The 26,884-nt window shown below is 39.2% G+C and overlaps 1 protein-coding gene across 1 annotated transcript in view; it reads left to right on the top strand.

Annotated features, from left to right (window-relative positions):
• Ipo11 (importin 11) overlaps positions 1-26,884 on the top strand; it is a 182,722-nt gene that overhangs the window by 139,895 nt on the left and 15,943 nt on the right. The window contains exon 30 of the mRNA XM_060385692.1: positions 8,376-8,460. Within this exon, the coding sequence (XP_060241675.1) occupies positions 8,376-8,460 (85 nt within the window). The remainder of the gene's footprint in view (positions 1-8,375; positions 8,461-26,884) is intronic.

Below are 26,884 nucleotides of genomic sequence, written 5' to 3'. Positions count from 1 at the left end.
TGGCTATAAAACAAATAAGTAATCACTCATGCATGTAGGGAATTGTTAACAGTAAGACTGTAATATAATAAGACAGTAAGTAGTATTTTTATACAGTGTGTGACACGATTTGTATGTGATGGTAAAATATTCAGGTATTCCTTCTTTGGTTTATTTTATATAAATACATAATATATATAGGAAAATAAGAAGTAATATATAAGAAGACAAGAAAGTTCTTATTCCTTATGCCAAGTTCAGGATGAAAAAAGAAAAAAAAATTTGGTTGAAAAGAAAAAGAGCCCAGTTAGGAGACTGTTCTAGGAATCCACACTGAAGGCTGGTGGGATGGCTCAGTGGGCAGACAGTGCTTGCTGTGCAAGCTTGAGCTGAATCTCTGGAACCCATGGTAGAAGTAAAGAAGTAAGGTAAAATAAAATTGAAGTCCAAACTCGAAGGAAACCTGGACATGAGGGCTACTATTCCTGGGGATGGAGAACCTGTCGCTCCCTGCTGTCTTTCTTTTCCTGGAGTTGCTGGGTAGTTGTGCCCTGGGGTAGTATTTGACACACAGGAAAACAGTGGAGAAACAAGTTGCCTCGCTTGTGGGAGTTTCGCTTCTGAGCGTGCTTGCAGAGGTCTGTGGTAAACCTTCCTGCTCTGTAGTCTATGCCTTGTACACTTCTAATTACTGTTCTCCACAGGGCTTCCAAAATTAGACTTCCAGAAAAGTTCAAATGAAGAGCATAAAATATTCACTTTAGTGGCTAACTGCTTTCCAGCTTTCCCTTATGTTTACTTGAACAGTTCATAGAAAGGAAGCTAATCTCTGGTTCTGTGAACATTTTTGTTATAATTCCATTTGCAAATGAATTAGGACAATGGAAGAAAACTTTCCTTCACCTGTGTAAGTAGTGTACAGGTTAGGGTTCTCTGCAGAAATAGAAGCAGAAAACAACTGTAAAAATATTTAAGAAATTGGCTCATCTGACTCTATAGGCAGAGGCATCTCTGGTTTATAGTGGCAAGTTGGAGACTTAAAAGAGCTTGTAGTTTGAGTTCTAGTCCACCTAGGTTTAAAGGCAGAAAAAAATCGTAAGTCCCAACTTGAAAGCATATGGAGCATAAATTCTCTGACTCAACATGTTTTAGAGTATTTGGTGTGTTGGCAAAGGCCCAACACATGTAGAGGGGGCATTCTGCTTTGCACAGCTCATGATTTACTGCACACCTAAAGTAAATAAACAATACCTGGGCGCCTGGCAGCTGGCTTAGGTTGACATACAATTGTCACATGAAAGAAGCTTTGTTGACAGAGCTCCGTATCGCACTTGTTTAAGCCAGGCACTGTGTTGGGTAAGAAGACAACAGTCTGCCTGAAGGGGAAGCTGAGACCAGTGGAACAGTACTGGAATCAGGAAGAGCATAGGTAGGGTCCAAGAAACTGAGAGTAATAGTTGTTTTGTTTTGTGTGTGTGCGTGCGTGTGTGTGTGTGTGTGCGTGTGTGCATGTGTGTGTGCGTGTGTGCATGTGCGCACGCGCCCTGAGAATCAAACCCACAGCTTTGTACAAAATAGGCAAATACTTTGTTTCTGAGCTGCATCTCCAGCAAGAATAACTTCTGAGGACACGTAGAGGATTGGAGCCAACTAGTTAAGGAACCAATGTGACATACGATTTTAGATTATTTTCTCTAGTCAGTAGCGGTCACTGGAAAATTTTAAGTATGGAAGTGACATGTGATAGTTTGAATGAGAATGAACTGCTGCCCCTCCATCCAGCCTCATTTGTTTGAATACTTGTCCCCAGTGTTTGGAACTGCTTGGGAAGGATTGTTGGAGGAGGTGTGTCACTGGGGGTAGGCTTTGAGGTTTCAGAAGCCCACGCCATGCCTGATCCTTGTGGATCCACATGTAAACTTTTATTAGCTCTTCTCTGGCACCATACCTGCCTGCTTGCTGCCATGCTCCCTGCCATAATGGTCATGGACACTAATTTTTCACAATCATGAACCCCAAATTAAGTGTTTTCTTTTATAAGTTGCTTTGGTTGTGGTGTTATGTCAACGGCAATAGAAAAGTAACTAAGATAGAAGTTGGTACCAGGACAGGGCTACTGCTGTGGAAGACTTTGGAAATTTGGATCAGGAAGGCAGCTGAATATTGTAAGCAGACCTTAACGTTCTAACGATAGTAGGATCTTGGAAGCCAGTCGTTCTCAGAGCATTATGGACCATGGAGGCCCAGCGCAAAGGGTTTCAGAGGGGAACAGTATTAGAGCTAGAGACCATTCTTGTGATATTTTGGCAATTGACGTGGTTGCTTTTGTCTCTGTGAAAATCTGCCTCAGGTTAAAATTGAAAAACGCTGGACTCATATAAATGACAGAGATTTCAGTTGACTTTGTCACATTGTTATTACTATTCATTGTTTTGCAGGTTTACAATGAAGAAGGGCAAATGAGCACAAAATAAATAAAGTACAGTTTGAGGAGAGAAAAGCACCAGGAAATTTAATGTTTGAGCCAAGGCTGCTGTTGAAAGACATGAGCCTTTGTTCAAAATAAAAGGAGTAGTATCCTCAGGACAAGACCCCACTTAGCTAAACTTTCAACTTATAAGAAGAGGGATATATTTCTAAGAAGCATCAACAAATCAAAGCTTTTGAGAATGTCATTCTAGGAGGGGATCAGGCTGTATCCCAAGCAAGCAGCTGAAGGTGGCAGTGTAGGTGGTGTGGTCCTAGCTTTAGAGTCTTGATGGGTAGAAAAGTGCCTTAGGACATGACATGATCAGGTTTATAATGAGAGTCATCTCACCTGTAGAAAGTGTGCGCCAGAGGCAGAAAAAACATTTAGGTAGTTGTTACAAGCATATCATGTTGTAGAGCAACACTGAGCTGAATTTTGAAATTGACTTTCGAAGGAAGTGGCAGGAGAAACTAAGGAGGGCCAACAGTATTTACAATTGGATGGCATGCAGATTTTTTTAAAATTGTGCTATTTCAAGCCTCTTTATCTTTGTATGTTAATATAGCCTCATGACATATTTGTTTAGGCTTTTTTAGTTTAGTTTAGTTTAGTTTTGAGACAGGGTTTTTCTGTGTATTCTTGGCTGTCCTGGACTCCCAAAGTGCTGGCATTACAGTCACATGGCAACACACATAGCTTGTTTAGACTTTTTAAATTTTAAATATGTTTTGTTCAAGAAAATGATAGTGGGTTCTTAAGTATTCTTCTAATGATCCCATATTTTTATTTTATTTATTAAAAAGTTCATATTCTAAGGTAAATGAATACGTAATAGTTGGCTATAATTAATATAACAGTATTGCTTGAGAGAGTGTTACAGGAAATAAATTCCTTTAGAAGAGTTTTGTCTTTTTGTTGGTTATTTTTCAGTTTGAGGTCCCCCCCCCATCAAACAGTGAGACTAGAGACTTGCGAGCTAATAGCCTGCTTAGCATACTTTCTTCTTTGTTTATGTAATGTTTTATTATCAGAAATACAGGTAAGGGAAGTTGATAACCTCCTGAGCCAAAGTTTGGGAAGTAAAAGGGAAGAAAGAATTTAGCCAGCATTTTAGGAAGCAGTAAACTTGATTAGAAAAGACCCAAATTTTTTTATACGTGTACAGGACAAAACACAGCTATAAAGAAAATAGTATTGTTTAAAACAAGTAAAATTTGGACTTTCGTAATGATTTTTCTTTATTTGATTCCTTGGACTCACCAAATGGCCCTTCAAAGGGAAGAGACCTGGAAACCATGTAACAGCAGCAGCAAAAGAACGACATTCATCTGAAGTCATCACTATCTGCTATCCCAGCTTCTGTCTTTAGTGACATCTACTATCCCAGCTTCTGTGTTTAGTGACCTCCTTGGAGGTCTTTTCAGCCTCCTCAACCTAGTCATGCCCTTCTGTTTCATAAAATTAGGAGCCCAGGTTTGGACAGAATCAAGTTATTGATACTCTGTGTTGACTTTATAGCACAGCCTGGCCTGATATTCTTCTCCATGGACTGCCCATCAAACCCTAGATGAGCCATAGGCTATTAGACTATTAGACTTGTGAGCTGTCTCCATGTTGTGTCATGTCCTGGGCTTTGGCCTGTTTGAGCAAATGTGCCTCTAGAATTCCTTTGCTTCTTTACTCTGTCCCTTCTCGGCACATTCTCTGCATTGCTAATACACTACATTCACTTAGTTACTGATATTGGGACCTTAAGAGGATTTGAGACAGTGCATAAGAAAGAAGAATTTAAATATCAGGGCTTACTAGGAACCTGTGGCACAAGGATAAAAGACTTAGCTGTAAGCTAACTGCCGGTGCGAAAAGAAGCCCTAGGAACTGCATGCTGCTGTTTTCAAGCAGAAGGCAGTAGGTGCACTACAGAAGGAAACGGGATTTTGTTATGTTTTGGCTTTTTTTAAGTCTTCATGAGGTGTTTTATATAATGAACTGTAACAGAACCTGTAGGTTAACACTAAGGTCTTGGTCACCTCTGGCAGCAGTGTGCTCCCAGGCAAGTGGCTTCAGCGTTAGGTAATGTGGCCTGGCCAACAGCATCATACACAGGTTCTGTCTACATTACCCCTTAGCACACTGGCCTAATCTGCTGGTTATTTTCTGCATGGGCACGAAGTAGCTCCAGGGGTTACATGACATGATACTGGTGGATACTCTCCTCTCTGTCTCTTTTAAAGATTGAGGTAAACCTTTTCTAGAAACATTTCAAAGATGTCCCTTTTATCTAACTTACTAGAATTCCATAACTCCCCCCCCCCATGAGCCACCATAAGGGAATAAGATTGTCAGAGGTTTTTGTTGTTGTTGAACATTGACTCTGGGGCTGGGGCGAGCCATTTGAGATGTTTGTGATGGCAGGGAAGCAGAAGGATGAAGGCTGGGGCGAGTTTCAGTTGTTAGCTCTTGCCCAGCATGTTTGCAGCTCTGAGTTCCATCTCCAGTGCAGCAACAAAATTAAATGAAAAGGAGAAGGGTGGTTATGCCAAGTGTCCACTGATAACGTCTCCAGTTCAGTTTTATGTGAAGTAGTTTAGTGCTGTTCAGTTTTTTGTGAACTTGACACAAGTCTAAGATCACCTGGGAAAAAGTAACTTCACCTGAAAAAATGCTTCCATCAGATTGACCTGTAGGTAGGTCAGTGTGGTATTTTCTTAGTGATTGATGTAGGAGGGCCCAGACTGCTGGGAGCAGGTGGTCCTGGGTTGTGTAAGAAAGTAGGTTGAGCAAGCCCTGGGGGAAAAGCCAGTAAGTAGCACTCTTCCATGGCCTCTGCTTCAGCTCCAGCCTCCAGGTTCCTGCCTTGACTTTAAGGCTACTTTCTTCAGACTATTGGCTGGGTCAAATCTGAAACATCTAAATTTGGTACTCTTAGATATGGAAAAGTTCACTTAGGCTTGGAAAAGTTTAAGGTACACCCAATGAATGTTCGTAAAAACATCCTTTTCTCACTGGAAAAATACCAGGATTACTCAGGGCAGTGTTTACAGATCCCTGAAACATGCTGCTGCAGGTACCTTTTAAATCAACAGAAAGCACTGAAAGGACCTGTGTTCTTGCCAACATTTGTTAGTTGTGTTTGACCCTTTTGAGGTTTTTGTTGAAAAAGATTCTAATTTAGCACACTAGTGCCAGGAGGTTTTCAGTAATTTCTGCTCAGATGTGTAAGGGAGGAGTGTCTGTATTTGTTTACAAGACAGTTATTGTTATTGTAAACAATTATCGATAGTACTTTATTACTATAACTATTACTGTATTCAAAGCCTCCATACATTTAGCTTATTAGAAATCTCGGCTCATGCATTTCAATTAGAATTGACTGCTTGCCTTTAATTTTTGTTAACAAAATAAGATTTTACTTTGAATTGGAGCTTTTCTTCAGAAGATATTTCAACTTTATGCTTTTCAGTAACAATTTCTGTTGCTTTAGGGGCTGGTGACATATAGGTCAATGGTAGAGAAGTTGTATAGCATTTGTAAGTCAATCTTGAGTCAGAAAAACAAGTTTTAGTTTTACACCTTTCTCAGACCTTAATGGGTATAATTTTCACAAATGTAAAGTAAACAGTCTGTTCATTACATAGTTTTTGGTCATTAAATGAAAGGAAATATAGAAGATAGACAGACAGATGGATTAGCATAATGAAGACAGAGCAGAACATTTTTACTATGTAAGTAACAGGCCTGGAGAGATAGCTCTGTAGGTAAGAGCACTTGCTGTTCTTCCAGAGTTCAGTTGTAAGCACCCACATTAGGCAGCTCACAACTGCACGTAACTCCAGTTGCACAGGGAAATCTGATGTCTTCTTCCCACAGGCACTGTATTCCTGTGGTAGGCATATACTCATACATAAATAAAAATTAAATCTTCCCACTCCTCTCTCTCTCTTTGGTTTCTCAAGACATGGTTTCTCTGTGTAGCCGTGGCTGACCTGGAACTCACTTTGTAGATCAGGCTGGACTTGAACTTAGATATCCACCTGCTTCTGCCTCCCAAGTGCTGGGATTAAAGGCATGTGCCACCACTGCCTGGCAAAGAATAATCTTTTTTAAAAGGAGGAGGAAGAGAAGAAGAAGAAAAGAAGCAAGCTAACTTGTTTTGTGGTGCAGAAGTATTTGAGACCCACCCATCAAAAAGTACTTCCATAGAGACCAATATTTGTTGCAGTTTAATTAAAGTCTAGTTGGCATAAAATGGCTAATGGAAGGAAACATCTTACTCAGATCTAACATTCAAACTGGGATCCAGACTTTCTAAGATCTCTTACTTTGGAGTTGAGGTAATGCATTTTCTTGCCTTGTGCTGGAGCATTAGCCAGCCATGGTGCCATGCAATACTGCTTCTCAGCAGACCAAAGCATTGCAGCTTTGGAAAGACAAAGGCCATGAGTGAGTTGGAGGCCCAGCTTTTTCCTCTTCTCAGGATGTTTCAGCTCAAGGTACCTGCAGTGGGACTGCACAGTATGCACTGACTGGATCAGATTTGTTCTATTTGATGGTGGAAGGACACCCAGGTCTACTCTGATAGAGAGCCCGATTGAGTTTCCGATAGTAGCAGCTGGCCTAAATCCTAAATTAATTTTTGAATAGTTCAGTTTGGAACTCTGCTTCTCCTCAATTTGGCATAAAACATTAAGAGAACCCAAACTTTTTTTTTTTTTTTTAACCATAGTCTATTGGTTAGAAGCTTACAGCTCTTGAGAAGTCTCTGGGTTCTTCTGTTCGAAATTAGGAAAGTGTGAGGTTTGTTCCACTGATGGTGATTCACTAGCCACTCACTGTTCATTTCTTGTCTTCCTATGAGTGTTGGATGAACAGGAATCTTTGTTTCTATTACCTCTATGAATGGTGGAGAGCAGTGGTGCAGATAATCAAAGAAAAATGATTTCTAACTGTCCTGAAGCTATGAGTGCCACCGGGGACAAGTTTCTCACAGCAGAGTAATTTCATTTGGAACATGAAGTCGATTGTTCTGTACATAGTCATGTTTTCATGATGCGTCTCTTAAAGTCACTGTGTGTATAGTCTGTAGATGCACAAGAGTTTGGGGGAAGTAGTTGAAGTGTAGGTCTTGAGGGTTTTTTTTTTTTTTTAAGAAAGATATAAATTATCTTTTCAGAGATAGGTGATTCCAAAGCTTCCTATAAATAATATTTTAAAAATTTATCATGGGTATATATTTTGGGGTTTCCCCCCTCAGATAGCTCAAGTTAATCTTGAGATACTGATCCTCCTGCCTTTTTCTCCCAAGTTATCATGTACTATATCAAATGCCCAAATTAAATGTTCCACATCCCCTTTGCTGTGGCCTATTATAAAATGTGAAGTTCTTAAAAATACATAATTAAGTTTTTGGTCTTTGTGTGTTTACGGGTGCATGTGGACAGAGGCAGGAGGTCAGTGCTAAGTGTCTTTTCTAATTGTTCCTACCCCACAGTGTCTCCCTTAGCCGAGAGCTCACCAGTCAGCTACCCCAGCTAGCTCTCAAGCCTGGGGCCCTTCCCTCCCTACTGCCGGGCTTACAGGCACTCTGTTGTGCTCAGCATTTTGCAGGGACTCAGGGATCAAATTCAGGTCCTCATGCTTGTGAACTTTTGACTGACCAGCTTCCAGCCTGGGAAAAAAATTTTATTTTTTAAAAATGTATCTTATGGGGGTTGGGGATTTAGCTCAGTGGTAGAGCGCTTGCCTAGCAAGCGCAAGGCCCTGGGTTCGGTCCTCAGCTCTGGAAAAAAAAAAAATGTATTTTATGACTCTAATCCACTCTTTATTTGTTACAAAGAAGCATGCACATTCTCACTAATTTAGATGACTTGCTTTAATATGCTGCAGACATTTTTACTTAAAATATGGTGATTATTTTTAATCGTAGTTGTATGTTGATGTCTCATCATGAAGAACCAAAAGTAACAGAAGACGAAGAACCACCCACAGAACAAGACAAGAGGAAAAAGATGGTAAGTTACAAGCCTAACCATTTATCACCATCAATGGGTCCGTTCACCAGGCTATCTCCCCATTCATTCCTTCTTGAAGAATCCAAGTGTTTGAGCTTTACTTCTTAAATAGGAAATCATTCTGAGGTAGTTGATGCCTGTCTTAAGAAGAGCAAAAGTTCTAAAGCTCATTTAAAAACAAAATGGGACTTGATAACTTTAAATTTTTGTAAATTATTTTGAGGATATATACTGGATTTTTTTTTCTTTTGTTATGTTATGCTCTGTATTGACTCTTTTATGATCTGCATCACAGGATATTATAAAATGCCCTGACAGCTAGCCATCAATTCTATTTATTTATTTATTTATTTATTTATTTTTAATTTATTACAATTTATTCACTTTTTATCCCAGCTGTAGTCCCCTCTCTCAGTCCCTCCCAATCCCACCCTTCCGCTTTTCCTCCCTTGCCCCTCTCCCAGTCCACTGATAGGGGAAGTCCTCTTTCCCTTGCCTCTGATCCTAGTCTATCAGGTCTCATCAGGACTGGCTGCATTGTCTTCCTCTGTAGCCTGGTAAGGACAGGTGATGAAAGAGCCAGCCATTGAGTTCATTTCAGAGACAGGCCCTGTTACCCTTACTAGGGAACCCATTTGGTGATTGAGCTGCCATGGGCTACGTCTGTGCAGGAGTTCTGGGTTATCTCCTTATATGGTCCTTGGTCCCCAGTCTCAGAAAAGACCCCTGTGCCCAGTTTTTATTTTTGTTGTTGTTTTGTTTGTTGTTTTGTTTTGTTTTTTGGTTCTGCTGTTCTCCTTATGGAACTCCTGTCCCCTCCAGTTCTTTCATCTTTCTCTTCTTTCATAAGATTTCCAGCACTCTGCCCAAAGTTTGATTATGAGTCTTAGCATCTGTTTTGATGCACTGCTGGGTAGAGTCTTTCAGAGGCCCTCTGTGGTAGGCTCCTGTCCTGTTCCATGTTTTCTCCCTCTCCTGATGTCCGACCTATTTGTCTTTCTGAGTGAGAATTGATCATCTTACCCAGGGTTCTCCTTCTTGCTTAGCTGCTTTAGGTGTACAGATTTAAGTGTGATTATCCTATATTATATGTCTAATATCCACTTCTAAGTGAGTATATACCATGTACGTTTTTCTGCTTCTGGGATACCTCACTCAGGATGATCTTTTCTAGTTCCTACCATTTGCCTGCAAATGTCATGATTTTCTTGTTTTTAATTGCTGAGTAGTATTCCATTGTGTAAATGTACCACAATTTCTGTATCCATTCTTCCGTTGAGGGACATCTGGGTTGTTTCCAGCTTCTGGCTGTTACAAATAGAGCTGCTATGAACATGGTTGACCAAATGTCCTTGTTGTGTACTTGAGCATCTTTTGGATATATGCCTAGGAGTGGTATAGCTGGATCTTGAGGTAGCACTATTCCTAATTTTCCAAGAAAGCGACAGATTGATTTCCAAAGTGGTTGTACAAGTTTACATTTTCACCAGCAATGGATGAGGGTTCCCCATTCTCCACATCCTCTCCAGCATGTGTTGTCACCTGATTTTTTGATCTTAGGCATTCTGATGGGTGTAAGGTGAAATCTCAGGATCATTTTGATTTATATTTCCCTGATGACTAAGGATGTTGAGTATTTTTTTAAGTGTTTCTCTTCCATTTGATTTTCCTCTATTGAGAATTCTCTGTTTAGCTCTGTACCCCATTTTTTAATTGGATTACTTGATTTGTTGCTTTTTAACTTCTTGAGTTTTTTTATATATTTTAGATATTAGTCCTCTGTCAGATATAGGGTAGGTGAAGATCCTTTCCCAATCTGTAGGCTGTTGTTCTGTTCTGATGACAGTATCCTTTGCTTTATAGAAGCTTTTCAGTTTCATGAGGTCCCATTTATTGATTGTTGATCTTAGAGTCTGTACTGTTGGTGTTCTTTTCAGGAAGTTGTCTCCTGTGCAACTGAGTTCAAGGCTCTTCCCCACTTTTTCTTCTAACAGACTTAGTGTGTGTATGTTTTATGTTGAGGTTTCTGATCCACTTGGATGTTAGTTTTGTGCAGGATGATAGATATTGGTCTATTTCCATTTTTCTACATGTAGACATCCAGTTAGACTAGCACCATTTGTTGAATATGCTTTTTTCCATTATATGGTTTTGGCTTCTTTGTCAAAAATCAGGTGTCCATAGGTATGTGCATTTACTTCTGGGTCTTCTGTTTGATTCCATTGATCCTCTAGATTGTTTCTCATGCAGTTTTTATTACTATTACTCTAGGTACAGCTTGAAATCAGAGACAGAGATATCTCCAGAACATCTGTTATGTACAAATTTGTTTTAGCAATTCCATGTTTTTTGTTTTTCCATATGAAATTGAGAATTGTTCTTTTGAGTTCTGTAAAGAATTGTATTGGTATTTTGAAGGGAATTGCATTGAATCTGTAGTTGCTTTTGGTAAGATGGCCATTTTTACTACGTTAATCCTGCCAAGCCATGGGCATGGGAGATCTTTCCATCTTCTGATATCTTCTTCAATTTCTTTCTTCACATACTTGAAGTTATTTTTTCAAACAGTTCTTTTGCTTGCTTGGTTAGAGTCACAATAAGGTACTTTATGTTATTTGTGGCTATTGTGAAGGGTGAATTTTTCCTAATTTCTTTCTCTGCCCTTTTGTCTTTCATATACAGGAGAGCTACTACTTTTTTGAGTTAATTTTGTATCCATCCACTTTGATGAAGGTGTTTATCAGCTGAAGGAGTTCTCTGGTTGAATTTTTGGGGTCACTCATATATGCTATCATATCATCAGCAAATAGTGATATTTGATTTCTTCCTTTCTGATCTGTATCCCCTTGATCTACTTTAGTTTTCTTAGCGCTCACTAGGACTTCAAGTACTATGTTAAGAGATACAGAGAGAGTGGGCAGCCTTTCCTTGTCCCTGATTTCAGTGGGATTGCTTTAAGTTTCTCTCCTTTTAGTTTGATTTTACCTATAGGCTTGCTGTATATTGTCTTCACTATGTTCCGTTATGTGCCTTTTATCTCTGATCTCTCTATGAATGGGTGTTGGATTTTGTCAAATGCTTTTTTGGCATCTAAGGAGAGGATCGAGGATCATGTGGTTTTTCTCCTTCACTTTGCTTATATGATAGATTACATTGATGGATATCCATATATTGAACCACTCCTGCATGTCTGGAATGAAGCCTACTTGATCATGGTGGATGATATTTTTTATGTGTTCTTGGATTCCATTTGCAAGTATTTTATTGAGTATTTTTACATCAATGTTCATAATAGAGTTAGGTCTGAAGTTCTCTTTTTTTGTTGGGTCTATGTGGTTTAGGTATCAAGGTGATTGTGGCTTCATAGAATGAGTATGGTAATGTTCTTTCTGTTTTTATTTTGTGGAATAGTTTGAAGAGAATTGGAGTTTTGGAGTTAGCTCTTCTTTGAAGGTCCGGTAGAATTCTCTGCTCAAACCATCTGGCCCAGGTTTTTTTTTTTTTTTTTTTTTTTTGGAAGGGAGACTTTCGATGACCGCTTTAATTTCCTTGGGGGATATAGGGCTATTCAGTCTTTCTACCTGATCTTGACTTAATTTTGGTAGATGAAATCTCTCAAGAAAATTGTCCATTTCTTTCAGATTTTCAAATTTTGTGGCATATAGGCTTTTGTAGTACGACCTAATGATTGTTTGGATTTCCTCGGTGTCTGTTGTTATGTCCTTCTTTTCATTTCTGATTTTCCAGATTTGGATAGTTTCTGTTTGCCTTTTAGTTAGTTTGGTTAAGGGTTTGTCTATCTTCTCAAAGAACCAGCTCTTGGTTTCATTGATTCTTTGAGTTATTTTCTTTGTTTCTAATTCATTGATTTCAGCTCTGTGTTTGATATTTCCATTTGTCTACTCCTCTTGGGTGTGTCTTCTTTTTGCCCTAGGGCTTTTAGTTGTGTATTTAAGTTGTTGTTTTAACATTAAACATTAAAAGAATGTTAAGATGTCTTAACATTCTTTTGGAGGCACTTAGTGCTATGAACTTAGTACTGCTTTCATTGTGTCCCATAAGTTTGGGTAGATTGTCCCTTCATTTTCATTGAATTTTAGGAAGTCTCCTTATCTTTTTTCATTTCTTCCCTGACACAGCTGTCATTGAGGAGAGAGTTGTTTAGTTTCCATGTGTATGTAGGCTTTTTGTTATTTCTGTGATTGTTGTGGTCTAGTTTTAGGCCATGGTGGTCTGATAGGATAACAAGGCATTACTTTGATACTCTCGTATCTCTTGAGGCTTGCTTTGTGCCCAACCATATGGTCAATTTTTGAGAAGGTTCCATGAGGTGCTGAAAATAAGGTATACTCTTTTGAGTTTAGGTGAAAAGTTCTGTAGACATCTATTAGGTCCATTTAATTTAGGACCTCTAAATTATAATAATAATAATAAGTGTTTTTATTTCCCTATTTAGCTTCTGTCTAGGTGGTCTGTCCCTTGGTGAGTGTGGAGTGTTGAAGTCTCCCACCATTAAGGTGTTGGGATTGCTGTGTGATTTAAGCTTTAATAATGTTTCATTTACAAAAGTAGGCGCTCTCGTATTTGGGGCATAGATGTTCAGGATTGTGATGTCCTCCTGGTAGATTTTTCCTTTGAAAATGAAGTGTCACTCCTCATTTCTTTTGATTATTTTTGGTTGAAAGTCTACTTTATTAGATATTAGTATGGCTGCCCCAGCTTGTTTTCTGGGTCCATTTGCTTGAAAAACCTTTTTCCAGCCCTTTACTCTGAGGTAGTGTTTATTTTTGTTGCAGAGTTATGTTTTTTTGGTTGCAGCAGAATGTTGGATCCTGTTTCTATAACCATTCTGTTAGTCTGTATCTTTTTATTGGAGAGTTGAGTACATTGATATTCATAGATAATAGTGACCAATGAATGTTAGTTCCTTTTATTTTGGAGTTGGTGGTGTTACTGTGTTTCTATGCTTCTTTACTTTTAATTTTTCTGTGTGTGTGTGTGTATGTGTGAAGTTATCTGTATCCTTTTGGGTGTAGTTGATTTCTTTAGATTGGAGTTTTCCTACTAGTGTCTTCTGTAGGGCTGGGTTGCTGTGTAGATATGGTTTAAGTTTAGTTTTGTCTTGGAATATTTTTTTTTTCTCCATCTATGTTGATTGAAAGTTTTGCTGGGTATAGTAGTCTGGGTTGGCATCTGTGGTCTCTTTGAGTATGGATGACATCTGCCCAGGCCCTTCTGGCTTTCATAGTTTCTGTTGAGAAGTCTGGTGTGATTCTGAGAGGTCTACCTTTATATGTTACTGGGCCTTTTTTCCCTTGCTGCTTTTGATATTTTTTCTTTGTTCTGTAGATTTAGTGTTTTGACTATTATGTGATCTAATCTGTCTAATTTCTTTGGTGTTCTATAGGCCTCTTGTATGTTTATGGACATCTCTGTTTTTAAGGTGGGAAAATTTTCTTCTATGATTTTCTTGAAAATATTTTCTGCACCTTGGAGCCTGGAATCTTCTTTTTTGTCTATTCCCATTATTTTTAGATTTCGTCTTTTCATGGCATCCTTTATTCCTTGGATGTTTTGTGTTTGGAACTTTTCTGATTTTATTTTTTGTTTGAGGGGTGTGTCAATTTCTACAAATGTATCTTCAGCACCTGACATTTTCTGTTCCATCTCTTGAATTATGTTGATGATACTTATTTTTATGGTTCCTGATCTTTTCTCTTAAGTTCTCCAGATCCAGAGTTTTCTCTGTTTGTGTTTTCTTTATTGATTTTAATTCTGTTTTCATGTCTTGCACCATTTCCTTCATCTGGATTCCTGTCTTTCCATGGTGGCCTCTATTTTTTTGTTTGTTTCCTCTCTATCTGCCTCTGCTCGTGCCTCTACATGTACCTTCATCTTTGAGAGCTTTGTTTGTTTCCTCTTTATGTGCCTCTAATAACTGGGTAAGCATAGATTTGAGAACATTTGCCAGTGTTTCCAATGAATTAAAATATCCATTTATTTTTGGTGTTGCTGGTAAAGCCATGATATCCTGATTTTTCCTGGGCATGTTCTTACTGCTATCTTTAGCCCTCTACTTATCTGTAACCTTTGCTGTTTATTCCTGGAGTCTCTATTTCAGACTGGGTCCATTTGTCTCTGGAGTCTGGATTATTCTTCAGGGAGGTGAGAGAGGTCCACTGGTTCGAGAGTGGATATTGGTATTTCAGCTGTAGCTAAGGGAGGAAGTTTGTAAGTGCATGTGTGCAAGCATACGGGAGTGTGTGTGAAGTGTGCCTTGAAGGACAGGATGCTAGAGCATGTAGATGCCTGGAACAGTGGAGCGTAAGCACAGGTGGGGGTGTTGGTGCCATTAGCGGGTACAATGTGCGTATGCAGGTGCCCTGAATATCTTAGTGGCCCCTAGGCCTGTCATACTGTCCTCTTATGTATGCAGATCTACCTGGGTTGCACCATCTTGGCCCCAGGAATGGTTTGCCTGGACCCCACTGGTAGACCCAAAGCACAGGGGCTTCAAGGTTGAGAATGCTATCCCAAGGATCCCTATGTTGCCCACAGTGGGGCTGTAGGTGGGAGGGACCTGATATCTGGCTCCTAGAGTAAAAGGACTCTGGATCTGGGGCTCTGCTTGTACTCACTTGAAGGTGTACTCACTTGCTCTCAGTTCTATGCGGAAAGTACAGGGGATCCTCTATTCTCTTCTCTTAGATTTGGGCCCGCAGGGGCAAATGAAAGTATAGGAGATCCATCAGTTCAGCTGTGTCTGCTGTTTGGCCGCTGCAGGGCAGGGAGACCTGTACTTGGGGCAGCCACCTCTGCCTTCTCAGTCACAGAGAGAGGAGGCCCGTGCTTGGGGCAACCACTGCTGTCTTTCCAAGCAGGGAGGCCCATGCTTGGGGCATGGGGCAGTGCATGGGGGTCGAATATTCACTACTCTCAGATCCCGGAGATGTCAATGAGTGACCTGGATCCAAACTGTCTCAGTCCACAGGTTGTCCCCTCTCGCCCAGGAAGCCTCAATATCGATGTTCTGGCTTCAGATGCCCCTCCACTCACCATTTTTGGAGCTTTGGATCCTCTGCCCTTCAGATATGGTGTGCGCTGGTCACCGCCAAATTGGATCCTAGTCATTAATTCTTACATCAGAATCTGATAAAAATAAAGTACAGGAGACTAAGAAACTGCTGAAATATAGTACCTTGAAATTTACTTATAATTTTTAATACTCGCTTTGACCATGTATATGAATAGACACAATAAACGCTAGGAATCTTTTCTGGTCTCCTGGCTTCAGCTCTTACTGCCTTCATTGTGTCTTGTTACCTCTTTTGCAAAATGACAATGTTATCTACCCCACAGAGCACACAAGTGAACACATAATACCATTGTGGTCCTAAGGCTGGCAGCTTAGCAATCACTGTGTGTTTTCATCATGATTTTGTCTTGTTATTCTTTTTAGTTCTGCAGTTCTCTTGCTTCAGTCCTCAAGGGCTTAATCCTGAGTTCAAAGGTGATATGATACTCCTCCAGTAGCCTTCATTTAAGCCAGGCTCGAGATGTACTTCACCTTTACACTTAGAAAGTGCCTCCTCGGAAGCTGCTAAAAGAATTTTAAATCATCTTCTTCCTCTTCCTGTTCCTCCTCCTCTCCCTCTCCCTCTCCCTCTCCCTCTCCCTCTCCCTCTCCCTCTCCCTCTCCCTCTCCCTCTCCCTCTCCCTCTCCCTCTCCCTCTCCCTCTCCCTCTCCCTCTCCCTCTCCCTCTCCCTCTCCCTCTCCCTCTCCCTCTCCCTCTCCCTCTCCCTCTCCCTCTCCCTCTCCCTCTCCCTCTCCCTCTCCCTCTCCCTCTCCCTCTCCTTCTTCTTCTTCTTCTTCTTCTTCTTCTTCTTCTTCTTCTTCTTCTCCCTCTCCTTCTTCTTCTTCTTCTTCTTCTTCTTCTTCTTCTTCTTCTTCTTCTTCTTCTTCTTCCTCCTCCTCCTCCTCCTCCTCCTCCTCCTCCTCCTCCTCTTCTTCCTCTTCCTCTTCCTCTTCCTCTTCCTCTTTCTCTTCTTCCTCTTCCTCTTCTTCCTCTTCTTCTTCTTCCTCTTCTTCTTATTCCCCTCCTTCTTCCTCTTCTTCTTCCTCTTCTTCTTTCTTCTTTCTTCTTCTTTCTTCTTCTCTGTTGTTGCTGTTATTTTTACTCTATCTCCAGCCCAGGATTGATGGTTTACACCCAGATCTTTTCTCTGCAGTTACTTGTTACAGGATCTTTTTGAGCAATTACTTGTGGCCTTGAACAGATTACCTTGTCATTTTAGACTTTCTTTGCCTCACCCATGAGCGCAAAAGAAAACTGAGTTAGTAGATTTCTGGGGCCTGTCAGCTAAAATTTGTTTTTGATTTATCTTAAAAGTACTTAATGCCATTCTTTTCTTTCATGAATATATCCCCTTTAAACTGAGACTTGGTGGTATGGTGAGCTGGGACATGTATTCTCTTGCCCTAGAGCAGTGAGAGGCCCTGATGTAACTTTCTTGGCCTTTCTCAGTTCTTGCGCTCCTATTCTTAACTTGATAAACATTGGCCATAACCATTATTGTCACAGAAAAATGTGATAGCATTTTCCCTACAACATTCAGAATTATAAATAAAATTAGCTTCCATGTGTGCTACATTGATTTTTCTTAATCTCATAGATTTATCCTTAGCAAGTTAAACTACCCCAATCTGTGTTTCATTTTGCAGTTAATATTTAGTCATGTTCTATTGTAGTTTTTATTTTCATTCTGATTTTATTTTCAAAGTGAATAAAATACTGTCTCAAAGATCAATGGAGAAACAGCTTTATAAGTAATATGCCTTTAAGTGTGTTGTCTCTAAGTAATAATGTTTTAAGAGTTTCAGTGCCTTACTCTGAGGAATTTGGTAAAGATACTGGCTACTGATTAAAGTTAGGGTTGTAGGTCTTAACTGCAAACACTATTCTGACTACAATTATAACTTTAAACCATTTTACTCATTTCCTTAAGGTTAAAAGTATAAATTGTTTAATTATTATATAAATTGTTTATTATACAAAAATTATTACACAGTAGTATCTTGAGAACCATATAGAGGCATTGTGGTTATTAATCTGAATGCAAAGGGGTGCTTGCTGGTAGATGATTTTGAATTGTCATTTTTTTTTAACTAAGCATGTTTTCTTTAACATTTTAAAAGGAAATTGTTTACTAGGAAGAAAAAGTATAACTTTTTAGGTCCAATGTGATATGAAGGAAAATATTCGATTGACTCCTATCATTGCCTGAGGGTCAGTGTCTGTTTCCATGGTTGTATTGTTTGAGGATTTTCTTCAGAGAAGGGCAAGATTACTATGTAAGATTTCCCGAAGGTGTCTTAGTATTTACATTTTAAAGCTTTTGTGGTGCTGGGTATCAACCAGAAGGCCCTAGGCACATTAGGCCAGGATGCCTCCCTGAGCCCTGCCCTCAGTTCCCTGTAGGCTTCAGAGGTATAAGTCACTGTATTTTATCACGAATAAAATGAGACCTAATTTCAGGAATTAATCTTTTTAATGCATTTTTCTTCATTCTTTTCATTTTGAGAAAAACAATTCTTGGAATATCAAGTGCAAGTCAAGTATTTTATTTAAAAATAAGCTTCATCTTTATCCAGTGGTCTTTAACATGTAAAATGTAGGTTTCACGCCATTTTCTAGTGAGAATCATGCTAACATGTTTGTAATTTTCATATGTGAAGTGACTTATTAGGAAGCTAGTTAGTTGTAGTTTTGAAGCTCTAGTTTTGAGCATATTTACACTCTTTGGTGTCTGCTACCAAATTATGATTTTAATTTAATTTAATTTAATTTTGAGACAGGGTCTCCTGTAGCGCTGGCTGGTCTGGTATTCACTATGTAGACCAGGCTGGCCTTGACCTGCTTTTCCTTCTGACAGAGCTTGGATTAAGGGCATTCACAAAGATCTACCTGCTTTTCCTTCTGATAGAGCTTGGATTAAGGGCTCATCCTGTTACTATCTTTAATTCTAAAATTTTAAATTTTGTATGTTTATAATATATAAGGTTGTGCCAACTGTAAAATGACCCATTCAAGGTAGTTAGCATATGCATCACCTCCCATCAGTAGTTATTTGCGCTGAAAATACGTACAATGAATGTATTTCCTTAAAAAATTTTTTTCTTTTTTTTTATTTTTGAGATAGGGTCTCAAGTAGCCCAGGCAGGCCTTGAATTCTCTGTCTTCCTATCTCTGCTTCCCAATGCTATAACTAGAGTGGTGTGCCTCTCCCAGCTTCTTTCATAATGTCCAATACATTACAAATTGAATACCCCTCATCCAAACTTTAGAGCCAGAAAAAGGTTTCAGATTATGGGTTTTGTTTTTGTTGTTGTTATTGTCTTAATTTTGCAGTTTTTGCAGTGACTTAACCTATAGAGCTTACCTAATCTAAAATTTTGAAATGTCCTCAAAATATTTTGATTTACAGATGCTTATCATGTGTTCACCACATTCCCTATATTAAACTTCCTCCTCTTGTCTGACCAAAGTCCCTGTGGTTTGGCATCCTGCAGGTCTCCCTAAGAAAGCGTAATTAATGAAACATGTAGTAAGTGAACTTATACTGATGTGATAATGCTGAGGGTGAAGTCAAGATTCTGAGCACCTGCTGCTGTAAGTGGTAGTTCAGTTTTCTATGTAGTTGCATGAATTAACAAGGGCAGTATACGTAACTGTACATTATTGAGCAACACTAATGTTGGGAGCAGTACAAATACAGGTCTATCAAGATCCCACTTATTTGACTTTAAAATAATGATAGTAACATAACAGTTTTGTAACTAGAATTTAGATGGGGAAATGAAAGCACAGAGAAGTTACCATTTGCTACAGGTCATAGATTAAGGTAAAGAACAAATTAAAAACCTAGCTTTTTTTTTTTTTTTTTTAATGCAGTGGAATTACAGATATACACTGTCCTTTCAGCTTCATGCTAGACCTTAACCAAAACCCTGAACTCCTATTGTGGATACTTTCTTTTCTTTTGGTAACTTTATTTTTACTTTTATCTTGAAGCCATGTTTGTAGTCACTTTCTTTTTTTCCCTTTTGATGTTTTTACTTTAGGGATAAACCATAGCTTTCTGCCCATTTAACACCTACCAAATGTCCCAGACCAGGGACTCATGTATATAGCATATTTGCTAAAAGCTCCCCCTTTTCATTTGGTGAGCTGTTAGGTTTGGAAAAAACTAAAATAGGAGCTAAACCTCTTCACCGTACTTTAGTGCCTCCACTAACCCTCCCAACCTTCCCTACTGACTGACCTGAATGACTTGTCTTCACAGAGCTCCCTGGTCCTTTTCTCACTTTTCCCCCTTCTTTCACATTTGCATCTACAACCCTGTGTAAGCCCATCTGCAAATCCTTCCCCTCCCTTAAGTATTACTTGCCTTGATAGATGGATCTTTGTTAACACTCTATCAACCATCCACTTCTTACAGTTTATATGAGAATTCGCTCTGGCATTGTATCTGTGGGTTTTGACAAATGTGTATGGCAAAAGTCTTAGTTTCTGTTCTATTGCTATGCAGAGACATCACGACAAGGAAGCATTTAGTTGGGGACTTGCCTACAGGTTCAGAGGGTTAGTCCATAATCATCATGGTAGGAAGCATGATGGCGGGCACTCAGGCATGGTACTGGAGCAGAAGCTGAGAGCTCACATCTGATCTGTAAGTTTTGGGCAGAGAGAGGGAGAGAATGAGGAGGGAACAGAGAGGAAAGGGAGAGAGAGAGAGAAGTGTGGCTTAGTGACATACTGACTCCAACAACTACACACCTCCTATTCCTTTCTGGTTGGTTCTAACTAGGGAACCAAGTATTCAAATATATGACTTGTGGGGACTATTAACATTGAAACTGTTACAGCATATATGCCACTGGTTCATCTTTCTCTCCTCTTTTTACTGTGTAGTTTTTACTTTTCTGAATATTATACTTGGACAACATGAAACCACATGATTTTTACCATCAGAAAGTCAGAGCAGGTCATGAGATTCTGGTGCAGATAAATACCATATTGGTGTGGAGACAGCTGGGTCTGCAGCCAGGACCCACGTCCACTAGATGTCTTTGGCAATACTCCTCCCTCAGTTGGAATTACACCTCTGCCTAGGTGTTCATCACCAAAGTCGAAGGTGATTGGAAGTTGAGAGATGTTTCTGTCTGCTCGTAGAGGTTCTGTAGAGCCTTGCAGTATTACTTTGTCCTGCTGCTTGGGCCACATGACTAGGGCAAAAATAGACTATCTTCTTTAGACTTTTCTGGCTCCTGTAGTTTGGGGAATGAAGTCTCAATAACAACTCCCCCTCCTTTCTGAGACAGACTCTTACTATGTCCCCCTGATTGGGGTTCAGTCTCTCTTTCCAGTTGCTAGAGATCCACTGCCACCATGCCTGGCAAGTCCCTTATTCTCTATCTAGCCACCTCTTAGCAGCATCCCTCATTGAACCTCTCTCTTTGGTAGAATCAGGTTTCTCCAGTGCCCTTGGCATGCATGACATATAGCTGGTACTCAGCAAATGTTTCATGAATAAATGAGTGGGAAAAAAATGAATGAAAAACACGGCCTCCACCTCCGGGAAGTCATGAACTACCGTGGAGGAATAACTGAAATACCGTGTTTTCAGAAAGTAGTAGCAGTCGTTGTGTGTGAGGCAGAAAGTTATTGGCATTTATGTGCTATCACTGGTCTCCTAAACCAGAGTGAGAGTTAGAGATAAGGTAGTTAAAGGGGCCACTTCTCCATAGACTCCTACTGGTTCTCCAGTGCTCTCACAGGCCTGCCAGATCAGCAGAGCGAGCACCAGCAGCTTCATCTCAGGGCTGGTCTCTCACCTAGCTGCAGCTCGTGAAATGGACTTGTTGTATTACTAATATTTACTATTGATATATCTTTTAGTTAATCAGCGATTATTCCTAAACCTGCTATATATCCAAATCACCACACAGAGACTAGGATTTATTTAATTAACCTAGAACACAATGCTGGGCAATAGTTACTCCATCCTAAACCTCCAAACCCGCATAGTTTCCTACCATTCAGATTTCATCCATTATACTTGCTTTTAGACATATCTTAGGTCCAGTCCATCTCTCCACATGGTTCCAAGACGGCTCCTCCACCTCTGGATTCTCCTCTTCCTCTCCTCTCTCCCTGCTTCCTTCCTCTTCCTCCCACTCCAGACCAGGATGTCCCACCATATCCTATCCATTGCTCAGCATTGTTGGCTGGTTGTTTTAATTGACAGTTTAGAGAACAAATGGTGGCATGTTTACACAAACTTGAGACAGGTGATGATTAGGATAAGCATCACAATGCATGAATGAAACCAGATAGTGGGGGGAGAGAAATCTGCATTTGAATGAACAAGGATAAATTGTACATATTTCAAATGAACATTATACCAACATGGACTCTAGATGAGTTAAGCAGAAAAAAATCTTAAAAGTAGTAGGCTAGAGAATGGCACTTTAGACAGTGGCCTGTTATCCTTAAGGAATGTGTTTCAAGACCTCCAGTGTGTGCCCAAGAGTCGTGGGTGGTACTGAACCCTGTGTTTACTGTGTTTTAACAACAGTAACCACTTAAAAGTAGATACAGTGTAGCATGCATTGTGATAGGTGACGGGGAGTTTGGTCTCTGTCTGAATGTCTTATTGTACTGCACTAAGCCTTTTGTAAAGATGTGAAATGGTATGGTGCTTTTCCTTGAGGAGATGAAGGATGGTAGTTCCTGGCAACATTAGAGTGCTGCATAAAGGTTCCTGGGACCCAGCTCTGCAGTACAAAGACCACAGGCAGCATGACTCTGATCATCAGCATGGCTTTGTAGCTGTTCTGGTTTTTTGGATGCAAAGTTGTATATTGTTGAATATAAAAACGATTCACTTAAAACTTCAAATTTTACTTCAATGCTAGTAAAAAACAAAGACACCATCTTGTTTTCTAGGGGTTTTTTTGTTTATTGTTTGGTTGTTTTATTTTTTTTATTTTTGCCAACAACAATGTGAATTATTATGTAGTGCTCACATAAACCATGGCAGCATTATCAGTGACCACTGAGAAGCACTATCTCAGATTTGTTTGCTTATAGCATTGGAAACTTACTCCACTGTTTGAATGAAACTTCAGAAATATGTGCTTCAATGCTCTGTCATTAGCATATTAGCATAAATAGTACTCATTTATTACTTTATGGCTTATAGTCTGATTTTTCCCTTAAAACTTGTGAATGCACTGGGCATGACATTCCATAGATGGCCAGCACTCAAGAGGCTAAAGTGGGGATGGGGTGCCAGAAGCTGAAGGACAGGCTGAGCAACTTAGCAGTAACCCATGTCAGAACACAGAAAGGGGGGGGTATGAAAGTTATTTTTTTTTCTTAAGCTTTTGGCACATAATAGTCTGTATAAATTTTGAAATATTTATAAAGGGGAAAAGCCAGTTATAATATATCCCGCTGTGTTTGCTAGTAAGAAAAAATAAGTAGATTTTAATAAATTAGTTATATGAAGCCATTATAAGTAGGCAGTGCCTTCTAGAACTGTCAACAATTCTTGTTCATCTGTAAAGCTTTTATTGTAGCATATGTTAATGTATTTAACTCTTGCCCTGATTGTACTTATAGAGATACTAATTTTTACTAAAACAGTTCTGACAGTATTTTTGTACTAATAATCTGCTTTCATATTTTCAATCATTTCCTTTGGATATTTATTTGCTAAGGTCAATATAATTCCTTGTTTTGAATTTTTTAAGAGTTTATTCTATTTTATTTTTATTATTGTTTAATTTTAATTTTATTTTTAATTACACTTTATTTACTTTGAATCCCTCCTCTAGTTCCCTCCCTCCTCCCCTCCCAATCTCTCTCTTCTCCACGCATGCCCCTCCCCAAGTCCACTGGTAGGGGAGGGTTTCTTTTTCTTCCTTCTGATCCTAGTCTGTTAGGTCTCATCAGGGGTGATTGCATTGGTCTTCCTCTGTGGCCTGGTAAGGCTGTTCCCCCTCTCAGGGGGAGGTGATCAAAGAACAAGCCAATCAGTTCATGTCAGAAGCAGTCCCTCTTCCCATTACAATGGAATCCACTTGGACACTGAACTGCCATGGGCTATTTTATGTGTATGTATATTTGTCTGTGAAAGTGTGTGCCATGTGTTTGCAGTGCCCATAGAAGTCAGAATTTTCTCGAACTAGAGTTATGGATGGTTGTGATATGGGTGCTAGAAACTGAACTCATGTTCTCTGTAAAAGCTGGATGTGTTGAGCCATCTCTCCAAACCCAACAGCACAAATCTTAAGTTTTAATAGTAAATAACCATTTAGAAAACAATAAGTACAAGTTACTGTCTCTCATTCTGCAAATAAAGCACTATTGCTGTTATTTTCATACATATGTATACTTGTATATACACATACCATTGCTTATATGTTCTCACATATTTTTTATCATCACCTGCTACCAAATCAGATCTCTTAAAGTTCAGGTATTAGAAGTCTAAATCTTCATGCTCCATAATTATCTAAAAGTAGTTCTCTGCTTATTCTTAACCAAGCAGCACACAATCCTACCTGCCGTGGTTGTGTAACCACTTCTCTTGACCTCCATTCAGTGGTGGTCAAGTACCTTCTTCCAAACGGAACATTTCTCTTTTGTATTCATCCCACGAATACATTTTAGAACAGTCCACATATGCAAAGCATGAATCTTTATAAGCAGTGTTTCTCTGGTGAGCATATTTCTTTCTGCAGTCCCTGTCTGCTGTTGCATTTGATGAACCATGTACATACTTTATTAAAAAGCCTCTCCCCATTATTAGCTTATTAACAAGATGATTTTTCAAAGGAAGGTTTTTCTTGTTTCTGTGTTTTGTAGAGTCTACATTTTTTTCTCTTAAAATTTGCCAACTGTTACATTGATGTTACTAATTGTTTACTTTAATCTCTAGATGGTACTGAAATGTACAGAGTCTCCTCTGAGAACACATAACTTCCTCTGAGACTGCCTTTTTAAAACAGTAACTATTTCACAGTTGTCAACTAGCATACCTCTCCTTACAGACATGACCCCTCTGGTAGCACTTGGTGAAAGCAGAAAGCCTAGAGGTTCCAGGCTGCTCTGCAACACAGATTGCAATGGCAGTGGTTCCGCTCTAGGACGCTTGGCCAGCATGAGCAACGCTCTGGGTTTTATTCCTCACAGCAACAGCACACATACTGTTGAAAACAAACACTGAGCTTAACTCAGATCCTCGGAAAATTTTTGGAATAGGCAATTCTTCAGCCTTTAAAAACTACAGAGTTGCCGATGACATTAAAGCAGAGGATAGAAAGTAATGAACTGAAATAATCCAACTGAGATGTAATAAAGACACAAATTGATAAGCAGACATCCTCCTGAGACAGCAGCTTTTCCTCAGATGGAACTAAAATGTTAATTAAAAAATAGTTTGAGATCATCCAGGTCAAGATCCTCCACAGCAGGCTGCGTAAGGGCAATCACAGACACTGGAAAAGAAAAGCCTATGAAAAACGGCTCTGGAGGTTAATACAGCACTGGCTTGTAACATGTTTTTATTTTATTTTACTTGTGTATTTACTTTAACTGAAACTTAACTAATTGCCTGCTGATATCAGTATTGTTCTTGAATATTGCAAGCCATCTTACTTACCATTGCCACCTTATTTAGTTGGACTCTTATAAAAAAAACACAATCAGTAAGATCAGATACTGCTGTTGAGTTGGAAACTGGCTGTGAGGTACTGACTGGATGTAATAGGAACACCGGGATGTGGGTGAGGAATTGGACCCTGCTAGGGAAAGCCTTTTTCACTGACCCAGCTGACACATCAGGAGCACTAAGCTACCTCGAGGTAGCCTTTTCTGCCTACATTTTGGTTTTCCCACCTGCCACCTTTCTCCTGCCTTTTGCTAGAAGAAAAAGTTAATTTAACATCTTGTTCAAAGCAGTGCCCTCAATTATGGGAGCTGCTATTTTAAAGAGATTTTTAAAAAATAAAAGTGACATATTAAAACCATAAATAAGCCAGGCAGTGGTGACATTTGCCTATAATCTCAGGACTTGGGAGGCAGAGGCTGTAGGATCTCTGAATTTAAGACCTGGTCCACAGATCAAGTTCCAGGATGGCCAGGGCTACACAGAGAAACCCTGTCTCAAAAAAAAAAAAAAAAAAAAAAAAAAAAACTAACAAAAATATAAATAAAAGACTACATGTTAAATGCTTTTCCCCCAAGAAAACCTTTACCTATGTATATAGAGTTTATTTTATGTATATAGAGTTTATTTTATGTATATAGAGTTCTCTGCATATATGCCTTCATGCCAGAGCATGTAGGGCATCAGATCCTAGGATAGATGGTTGTGAGCTACCATGTGATTGCTGGGAATTTAACTCGGGACCTCCAGAAGAGCAGACCAGTGCTCTTAACCTCTGAGCCATCTCTCTTGACCCCCTCCCAGTATTTTATTTGTACATATAATTATATGATCTTTTGTATTTCGTAAGTTAGAAATATTATATATGTGTGTGTATTCTGTTAAACTCTTCTTAGGTATATATATAAAAATTTGTTTCTATGAATTTGGATTTCCATCACTTCTTTTAATGCTTGCTTATAATGAAATTCTATTGTATGAATTTCCATCTCACCCCACCTGCATCCCCTACCTCTCTATCGTGGGCATTGAACCCAGGGCCTTCTATCTGTTAGGCGGTCACTCTGCCACTGAGTACATTATGTCCCTTCATGCATCTTGAGCAGCGGTGCTTTAGGCAGCGCTTCCTGCAAAAGCTTGAAGAGTTGAGTTCTAGTCCAAGTAGTCATGTAAAGACCTGGTCCTGTGTAAGCCTAGTGGTAGGTAAACATGATAAACCTAGTGCTAGGGAAATTCTCTAGGGTTACTAGCCCATCAGTGAGCTCCAGGATCAGTCAGATTAGCCTATTTTTTTTTCTTTTTCCATGCAGCACAATTTGAATACAAAAGAGTAGTTGACATAAATATATATGGTAATTCAGACTCTGGTATTTGGCATATATTATTCTTGAAGAGAGAGCCTGTCACTTTAAGGAAAATAATGAATAGTTTATATTGCTTCCTGCAAAATTTGAACAAACAAAATTAGAATTTTGGAAAATTCTAATCTCCCTTGAGTTTCATAGCATCCCACTTATTTTTCACATGTATTTAGGAGTGATACTAAGTTTAGAATATTTAGATAGTGAAAGGTTTCAACATTTACATAACTTAGTGGGCCTATGTTTTCTAAATGACTGGTATTAAATTCATATTTAAAAGAATCATTCAAGTGAACAGGATTTATTCAAAGAACAAGATAGGCCAA

The sequence above is a fragment of the Meriones unguiculatus genome, chromosome 6, assembly GCF_030254825.1.
Source record: "Meriones unguiculatus strain TT.TT164.6M chromosome 6, Bangor_MerUng_6.1, whole genome shotgun sequence".
NCBI lineage: Eukaryota > Metazoa > Chordata > Mammalia > Rodentia > Muridae > Meriones > Meriones unguiculatus.
The sequence above is the reverse complement of the archived record's forward strand: the minus strand, read 5'-3'. Positions and strand labels throughout refer to the sequence as shown.